At 37.8% G+C, this 9,559-nt stretch overlaps 1 protein-coding gene across 5 annotated transcripts in view; it reads left to right on the top strand.

The window, feature by feature from the left end:
* Positions 1 to 1,326: 1,326 nt before the first annotated feature.
* Positions 1,327 to 9,559, top strand: part of LOC103709502 — a 28,935-nt gene continuing 20,702 nt past the window's right edge. For 2 of the 5 annotated variants that reach the window (XM_039124296.1, XM_039124294.1), the window contains exons 1-3: positions 1,327 to 1,712; positions 5,259 to 5,389; positions 9,039 to 9,123. In XM_039124296.1, the coding sequence (XP_038980224.1) occupies positions 1,674 to 1,712; positions 5,259 to 5,389; positions 9,039 to 9,123 (255 nt within the window). In that variant the 5' untranslated portion in view covers positions 1,327 to 1,673. Of the gene's footprint in view, positions 1,713 to 1,985; positions 2,145 to 3,108; positions 3,190 to 5,258; positions 5,390 to 9,038; positions 9,124 to 9,559 lie in introns of all 5 variants that reach the window. The other 3 variants (XM_039124295.1, XM_039124297.1, XM_039124298.1) reach the window with 3 other exon arrangements.

Below are 9,559 nucleotides of genomic sequence, written 5' to 3'. Positions count from 1 at the left end.
ATTTGAGCTACAATACGTTATGCGAGGAGGTGCCGGCGGTGCTGGTGGTGGCGAGGAGCCTGTTCCTGAACAACAATCGACTGACAGGGGCAGTGCCCGAGGAGGTGGCAAGGAACATGTAAAAAAGGAGCATGGCCGCCCTCTACGCCCAGCACAGCTACCTCACCTCCTTTCTCACGCCGCCGCTCCCCTCGCCTGATTTGTTGCCCTCTGCCTCTCCTACAACTGCATGCCCCTCCCCTCCTCCGCCGTCGCCGCCGGGTTCCCGCCGGCCGGGGCACCACTACTGTTCGAGATATATCAGATATGGCGCAAATAAACAATAAATATACATAATAATAATAAAATAAGAATAAAAAAAAGGAGGAAGGAGACGTACTGGTTTCTTTAGCTGATTTGGCAACGGCACCTCATCATTCTCCATCTGTCGTCACGCTAGCGTGGGGAAGAAAGAAAAGATAAAAGGTGAGGGGAGGAAGAAAGAAAGAAGAGATTCTAAAGATGAAACTTGAATTTTGAGTTAATTACAAAAAAAAAGAAAACCAGGTCCTAAAACCACCGCTTCTGGTCATCCTGTCATTAGATTCATTTGAAAATAAATGGCACACAGTACGTACTTCAAGAAAAATAGAGAGTACTGTAGCATTACCTTATTTGTATTATTATAAATTATTATCACACCAAATAATGCCCCGTAACAATTATTATGTAATAATGTTTATAACTGCAATATTAAACCTTGACATATATTATCTCATGCTGTTTGCGTGCCCAAATTGATACGCCAGTCACTGCTATATCCTGCTGGAAAGCGAATCTTAGAGTTTGATAATTTTAAATCTTTATTTTATTAATAATTTAATATATATATTAAAAAATTGGAACGTAGAGTTTTTTATTTTTGCATAATATTATCAATATGAACTTTATTTTGAATAAAAAATAGAGTTGTTATACTTATTCTATTTGATTATATAATTTATTATCTATTTATCTATTATCTATTATATATAATAATAATAATAAAGGCTCAACTTGCACCAAGCCATATGAATATATTACTAATATTATTAATACATTTTTTATTTTAAAAATAATTAAACTCTTATATTTATTTTATTATATTTTATTTTATTATCTATTTTATTGTATTTATTCTATATTATTTTTAAAAATAATTATAATAAAAAACTGCACCTTGCGCGTACGCTAGTTTTTTTTCTCCATATTTTAGACGCAACGTTTTTTTATTTTTTTTGCAAAAAAAAAAAAAAATTCTCATGTACAGCATTCTAATCCCTGGTCTCTCTCTTTCTCTGCATGTATACAAGGGACCTGGTCAAAGAACACAGCCGTCCGATCAGGAAAATAGCGTCCGACGAACAGGTAGGATTTCGTCATCGAGGCACCGGAGAGGTAATCCTTGATATCCCCGAGGGCAAAATAACAGTATATCCGCCATTCTCTCTTCCGTCCACCTCAAGAACCGGCCTCCAAGCCATCGCCTCCTCCTTCCTTCTCCGTCTCCCGGCCCACCGATCTCTCTCCTCCCCGCCGGCGTGCAGCGCAATCTCTCAGCGAGAACCCAGATCCCTCTTATCCTCTTTTCTTTTGTCCCTTCTCTTCTACGAATCCCAGAGGCTGGCATCGAAGAACGGAAAGAGGCGGAGCTGATGTTCGCCAGGCGCCTCTTCCAGAAGGCCGTGCCCAAGGTACTAACAACTCATGCGATCGCCTGTGATCTCTCGATCAGATCGCTTGTGCTTTCTTGAATTCTTCTGTTTGGAGTTTTGGGATTGATATATTTGTTGGTTTCTTGAATTCTTTAGTTTCAATTTTTCTTGCAAAAAAATGTGGTTTTGATTCTATGCCCACATCTAGTTCTGAGATAAAAGAATAAATTTTCTGATTTTTGAGATTTTCTTCCAAAGAAGCTGGTTCTGATTTTAGGCCTACAATTGGTTATCAATTTCAATGCAATTTAGATTAAAAAGGACGTGGCTGAGCCTCAAAAGGAAGGAATCGAAACAACGAGGGTCCAGTTGTTGTTCTGAATTTGATGTCCTTCTACTAAGCTGACTCGTCATCAATCTACAATTGACTTATCCAATCATCCAGGCGTTATAAAGGAATTTATTGCTCAGGTATTTGAGGAAAAGTTTTGAGCCATCTCAATTTTCCTCCACTCTAACTTAGTAGGGACCCTATTTTTATTTATTGTTCTTGATTATTTTAAATATCTGCGATTACAAAGTGTCGCTCCTACACTATTACCAAGAAAGCAAATGTTACTTAAAAAATTGACGTTATTTTTGGTCTAAAAGTGTTGATTGCCCAACATATCCCTGTACATTGTAGACTTGCAGCGAGCTAGCTGATGCTTGGTCAATATTTCAAGCTCTACAATACCCCAAGTTAGTACTGTACCATCCAGTTTGTAATCAGATGTATAAGGTGTCATATGTACAGATACTTTAAATAACGACATCAAACATTGTGCTTGTGCATACACACCTTTGTATGATTGATTCTTTTGTATCTGTTCGCAAAGGTAAATGACTGGCAGTTTATGCTTGCTCTGCATAATGCGTTGCTGTTACTACCTTTTCCTAGCCAACCTTTCAGACTTCTGGAACTTCCTTATCTGGAAATACTTTCATGCAAATCTGGTGATGATGCCAATGTTAAAATCCTCGAACCACTATGTGGAGTTTAAATTCATGTTTATCTTAATCCTTGTGGAACTCATAAAGTTTTCTTACAAATATACCATAGCCCAAAGTTTCAGTGTAAACTCAAAATGAAATTGAGATGTATTACATTTTGTGGATGCTAATCCGAATCTTGCTTTATTGTTATGGCCAAAACTGACTTGTAGGCGGCATTTAATGCATATATGGACAATTTGCACTGTACTTTGATCATTTTTGTTCATCATTATGAACTTTCAGAAGACTTAGAAGTTAGAACTATTTGTTAAAATTAATCTTAAATTTTACATTTTTGAGAAGTTAGAAATCTTTAGGTGTTTGGTTCAAAGAAATTTAAGATGAATATTAATATTTCAAGGCTTTAGAGATTTTATGATTTCTCGAGAAATCTTGTTAGGGGAAAGAGAAGGGGGCTTTGTGAAGTACATTGGGCTGCCAAAGAGAAGGTTTGCAAGTTTCTCGAGAAATCTTCTACATGGTGAGAAGTTTTAACACAAATGAAATTTTAGATAAGTCTCTTGATTCCTATCCTATAAATATACTAGATATTGCAGATCTATTATGATATTTTTTGACATTTAAGTGAAGATATTGCAATTTTTTCTAAGCAAAATATGGATTTCTTGCTTTTTTGTTGCTTACTGAAAATTTAATTTTCAATTCATACTAACTATCCTCATATTTTTATGGACATTCAGTTCCTATATGCTTGATTGTTGTCAAAATCGGAATTGTGATCCATACTGGTCAGGTACTCGATTGGCACGGTATAATTCGGTACAGTATCATACCAACACATGACATGCATACTGGTGCCAATCTAGTGTAGATTCACGCAATCTAGTGTTTTGCCCTAGATTTAGAGAGAGAGAGAGGAGGGAGGTAGAGAGGGAGAAAAAGGGGTTTGTCTTTTTATCAGTGGATATTGGTCTTGGAGATGATGGTGGTGGTGGCTTTGGTAGAGGAGCCATGGCCACCATGAGTACAGGCGAGGCCTTGCATGGTATCTAGAGAGAGAGAGATAGGGAGGCAAGGAGAGTTTGGAAGGTAGAGGCCATTTGCAAGGTTCCCCATGCGGCCAGAGCGAGTGAGGGAGAGAGTAGTTAGCAACTAAGGATTAAATGGGGAACTAGAAGGGTTTTTATAAACTCTAGTTGGTTCGGCCAGCCAAATCGAGTGGAACTGCTCGGAACAGGGTAGTTATATTTGGCTTTGAGTGACTTGGGCCGGTTCGCACTGAGTTCCAAACTGAACCTGCAAATCGATCTAGTTCTACATCGGTTTGGTTTGATACGCCGCAAATTTGACAATTTGGATCAGTTTGGCAGACATTGATATTACACCCTAGAATGATGTGAAACATGTTGTTTCTTGTACTTTCTTTTTTCTTTTACATCTTTATGATCCGTAATTAGTCAATGCCCAAGCAACTAACACTATACACCAAAAAGATCCCAAATAATATAATATCATCCCAAATGATGCCCAGTTACTGTTCTTGTGGTCTTGCTTGTTTATGTTTTCTTATATGTACTTATTTTCTGATTTCTCTTTGATTTTTCTATTTTTTTATTGCCAAACTACCGATATTGGAGCTGAAATTGTGGAAACTATCGAAACTAAAACTCCTTCGGCCTAGTCAAATCTGAAGCCAAAATCAAGTTTGTGAACCTTGAGATGAACATATGAAGCAATATTTTGATCACTCGACCAATTTGATTTATATAATACAAAAGATGCAATAGACCATGTTAGTACAAAAGGCATTCTTCATTATCAACCAGTTCCGTTAAAATAATTTCCTTTTTCTGCTTTCTATATGCACATCGATGTTTCTTCTTGTGTACAATTGCCAGATTCGATTCTACTCCCTGTTCACTTTCACAGTTCCACTCAAAGAAAAACTACTTCCTTTTCATGGCTATCGAGATTTTCTTGTTGCCAACATGCATTGCCACTGTCAGTGTCCATGTGTTGCATTGAGAAACTTTTCATGCTGCCTTAATATGAGCAAAGTTGCTGTTACCATTCCGTCCAGGAGCTTGTTTAAAAGGGTCGCTTGATAGGCTGGTGCTAGCCATCTCTAGGTTTTCTGGGCTCCATCAGCTTATGGATACCTACTCATTGAATTGTACTAGGATATCATATACTCTTAGCGAGCATGCCCCACTTGTTGGGCCTGTTGAGTTACATGTCAAATCTAACAAAAATTGATATGCATCATCATGCCAAGGTATCTTTAGGATCTTATTCCTTGAAAATTTGCATGTGACAAATATGCTTTCGGATGGTAATAGTGTAAGTCAATTTGAAAATGTGATGGATATATATAATCATTTTGTGTTTTCTTCCACACATTTAATGTTGCTTCAGACTATGTAGGTGGTGGTATATTGTTCTTTTAAAATTTACTCTATAGTTCAGTTTCATGCCTTAAATGCTTTGTTTTACATGGGAACAGGCTGATATTATTTAGATTTAGATCAGCTTATCCACATGATATGTACTTGTTCTGTTGACCTTTTTTTCATTATTTTACTGGCACAGCATAAAGCACAAAATAGATATATGGCCTCAGCTGACCTGGACCTACAAATTGCTGTGCATTATGGCATTCCATATACTGCATCGCATTTGGCTTTTGACCCAATTCAACGGCTCTTGGCAATTGGAACATTGTGAGTTTGAAAATTCTCTGTTTTTCTGTTCTTGCAACTAAATGATTTATGTTACTGAAACCTAGATTCCACATCCATCTTTGTGAAATAGTTCAAGACAAGTTTCTCCTAAATGAAATGTAAGGTGTCTTTTCATTGACCTGATTTTTTTTTAAAATCACAATGGTGGCTCTAAATGTAGGTATTATTGGTGTTCTATGTTTTCAATGATGCTAGGATTAGAGATCAACTGGAAAGAACTGGATGATCCTTTGTATCTAGGTGTCTCCTCTTCCTCTAAGAGCTGAAGCTTTCTACAGAATCTTGTCCTTCTAGGAATAATCTTGGCAATCTAGGAATTGATTAATAATGGTGGTTTAGAGGGCGAGCCTTGGTGCAGTGGTAACTTTGCTCCATTGCAGCCTAGAAGTTATGGGTTCAAAACACAAAAATAGCCTCTCCGCACACACGGGAATAAGGTTGCGTACATCTGACCTTCCCTAGACCCTGGAATATTGGACCACATGTTCTAATGACACAAATAATATCTAAGTAAAACTAATTCATCAGTAAGATACCAGGTTCATGAGCTTGATGGTAATCTTGATTGCGGCACAAATGACGTTCCTTTGCACAGCCCAACACATAGCATTCCCCTTCACATCTATCAGATATCTATCATCAGTGTCCTTAGGCCCTTGCTAATGATAACTAGGGCTAGAGACTTTAAAAAATTCTCTAGAAGAGAATGCCTTTATTTTCTTCTCGAGCAAGGAACAGTTCTATGGAATGAGGATGTCAACTGGCTCAGTTGGCAAAATCATTGGATGTTGATACCAGTGACCTTGGTTTGAATCCCATCCTCACCAGATTTTGACCAGGCTTTCTCCTGCTCTAGCTCTTTTTTTTTTTAATTTAAAAGAATTGAAGCAATCTATTGAAGCATGATGTTTCAGTATGCATAGGACTTTTCATTCCCAAGGACATTTACCACTTGAAAAGCTTCATAAAAGTTCACTAGGTTACCATGCTTTGTCAGAATCTTCCTACCATCCAGCTCTGTACTTTAGTAATTCTGTTATAATCTACTTGATGTTAATGTTTTTTTTTTTTTTAAGTCATAGTTTAAACAGCAATGTAAAAAAAAATGAGGATGAAGCTTGACCTCTTTATAATTTGGGCACTTTGGCAAATTTCTTTCATAAGCCTAAGATATCTCTCTTTGCTCTCAGTTTCTTAAGAACAAATTCATAAGGCTGTATTCTAGTATACAACCCTTGATTATATTCTATACTAAAGACTGTACGTATTCGTGGCCCATTATTAACAATTTACTCCATAACCTTTTAACTTCTTTGCAGCCTCCTTGTCAACTTAACCAATTGCAGGCGATTAAAATCTTATACTATTCTTGATGATATAGGATTTTATATTATAGGAAAGAACCTGCTTTGATGCTGAGTATTGAAACAAAATCCCTGGTTCCAGATAGCATTTAACCTATGGTTGTAAATTGTTGTTATGGGAACAAGAGTTGAAGAAGGATAAACATTGGGATTCTTTTGATGGGCATAGAAGATGGAGAAGGAATCCATGAAGAGGTGGTGATTATAACCTAATTGCGACTCTTTTTTTGTGTGCTTGTGGGAACATGACATGCTTTTCAATTCGCATAAGATTTCTTAAAAAAAAAGAGAGAGAGAGAGAGAGAAGGCTTACGACTGCTTCATTCTTCCTTCAATAGCCTCTAGAAACTCACTGTCTCAACATCTACATGTTCCATCACGTCTTGCCATCTTTGCAAGATGTTCAGCTGTTTCTTTTTAATTCATCCACCTAGTGTCGCAGTCATTAGAACTTAATATTGCAATGTTCAATCATTATTTTCTGCCCTTGTTTGCTTATCAAACCTTGCCTACTTCATTCTCTAGGTTCTAAGGGTAACTGAACCTTGCAGAGGTGCTTCCTAGTTGCATGAGTCTATAGTTTCTAGTCTGAACACTTATAATAATCTATTTTGTTGATATATATAAGCTAGGGAAAATGAGGTTTTGTGGCAAAGTTGGAGGTGGATTGTGGTGTTGAAAGTAATGCAGGGAATTATAGGTTGAGATGAGGATGAGGAGTGGTGTTGAGAAAAGGACTGAATGATGGTAAGGAAAGAGAGAGAATTGGGTGGGTTAGAAGAGGAGATCTAGAAGATTACAAGTGCTATAATAAAATTGCATATGGGCTTTGGACTATGTTAGGGTTGACCATACTTAGTAAAAAATACTTGTGGTCCTAAAAATTTGCCCCCAGCTTGCTTCTTGCCCAAATTTACTCAACCCAAATTGGGCCTCAAACCAATGAATGTGTTGCTACCCCATGCCCATAAACAACCATACCCATGAAAAAGATGAACACTCTATTCCTTTTCTTTTACTATTGTTTCTTTCTTGATCTATGTGCAATGTTGGAGGAAAGGTTTACCGAATCGGTAACGGAGGTCGTACCGACTAGCAACCGGTTCGGTACAATTCGGATCTGTACTGTGCCATGCCGGGATGCATCGAAAATATGGAGAGGAAAGGGGGAGAGGAAGAAAAGGAGAGACGAAGAGGGAGGGATGTGGAAGGCCAAGGGAAACCCTAACCCTAGCGGAGTGAGAGAGGGGGGGGGGGAGAGCTAAGGAGGGAGGGTGGAAGGGGGAGGACTGAGGGAAACCCTAACCCTAACCCTAGTGGAGCGAGCGAGCGAGAGAGGGAGAGAGAGAGAGGGGGGGGGGAGTGGAGGGAGGAAGGGAGGGGGTGGGAGAGGGAGGAACGTACTGGAAACCCTTGAATGCAGAGGGAATGGGGGTGTTTGAGAGCGAAGAGGGGAGGGCGAAGGGGGTTTAATAGGCTGAACTATGCTGTCCCTGACTGATCTGGTTCGGTATGCCCAGAACTAGCTGCATAGTTTGGCCATCATTAGCTGGAGGTAATTGAAAAACAATTTTGAACTTATTATGTGCAAAAATACTGAATAGTATTTAACTCATCTGTTTGGTTTATGCTTTTTAGCAACAACGTACATGTATAGTAGTAAGCTTGCTTAGCTGAATCAAACTTCTCTTTTAGATGTTTTTACATGTCTTTATGTCACCAGTTTACATTATAAAATACTGAATACTTTCCAATTTCCATATTTTTGTGTGCCTTTTGCATATCTACATGCTGCATTTTATATTTGTCCATGCCACTGCATGCTGGTTTAGCATGGTGAGTCCCAGGACATACATGGTTCTTTTGAATTTCAGAGTAATTGCTTGTTTTTTTATTACTTGTTGAATTTCAAGCATAACTGAAGAATTTAAAATACTGTAATTGCTTCCTTAGAAACTTACTCCAACACCCACATAGCCTAGCTGATAGCTATAGTTTTTATTTTGATCTTAGCCTGCTGCGCTGTAGCCATAATACTGATAGTTTGTTAATAGTTGTTGTGAAGATTAGTAACTTTTTAAGAAAATGAGTGATCGAGACATCAGTCCTGCAATGTAAAATGCTTAGCTAAGCCTCCATGCACATAAAAGCCTTCATTTTTTGCCTGTTACAAGATCTAACATCATGGCCAATATGCTATGCACCTTCCTGATAGTTTGGCCTGGGTTTTTTGCGTAACATTTTTTTTTAACCTGTAATTGCAGGGATGGTAGAATAAAAATTATTGGAGGTGACAATATTGAAGGCCTTCTTATATCCCCAAAGAAGGTGCCCTACAAATACTTAGAGGTTTGTAACATTTAAAAGGGGCTTTAATCTCGTGCAACTAGTTTATATTGTTTTTTTACTTTCTTTACTAGCAATTCCACATGCAATCTGAGGAGGGCGTTGAATAATGCAGCAATAATTCAGCAAATACACAATAATTCCATACCAAATAAAATCTCTGTAATTGATATCCCTAATACCTATATGTCCAATAGCTGCTCCTTGTAACTTAGAGGTATGGTCCACTTCTTCAGCCACATGCTGAAATTTGATAATTCTCTATCGAGACATATATATATTTTTTTTCTTTTTCTTTCTTCTCTTCTAGTTTTAATTATGCTGATTGCAATTCAAGATTCCGGATTAACCTGATTGTGTGTTTATTCCATGTGGGTATGGTATTCCAATGGGATATAATGGTAGTTCTGCTAATCCAGGGATACGTAAGTTGCTTTCA

Source organism: Phoenix dactylifera, chromosome 3 (assembly GCF_009389715.1).
Source record: "Phoenix dactylifera cultivar Barhee BC4 chromosome 3, palm_55x_up_171113_PBpolish2nd_filt_p, whole genome shotgun sequence".
In the NCBI taxonomy this organism is placed as follows: Eukaryota; Viridiplantae; Streptophyta; class Magnoliopsida; order Arecales; family Arecaceae; genus Phoenix; species Phoenix dactylifera.
This window is presented reverse-complemented; position numbering and strand designations above follow the sequence as displayed.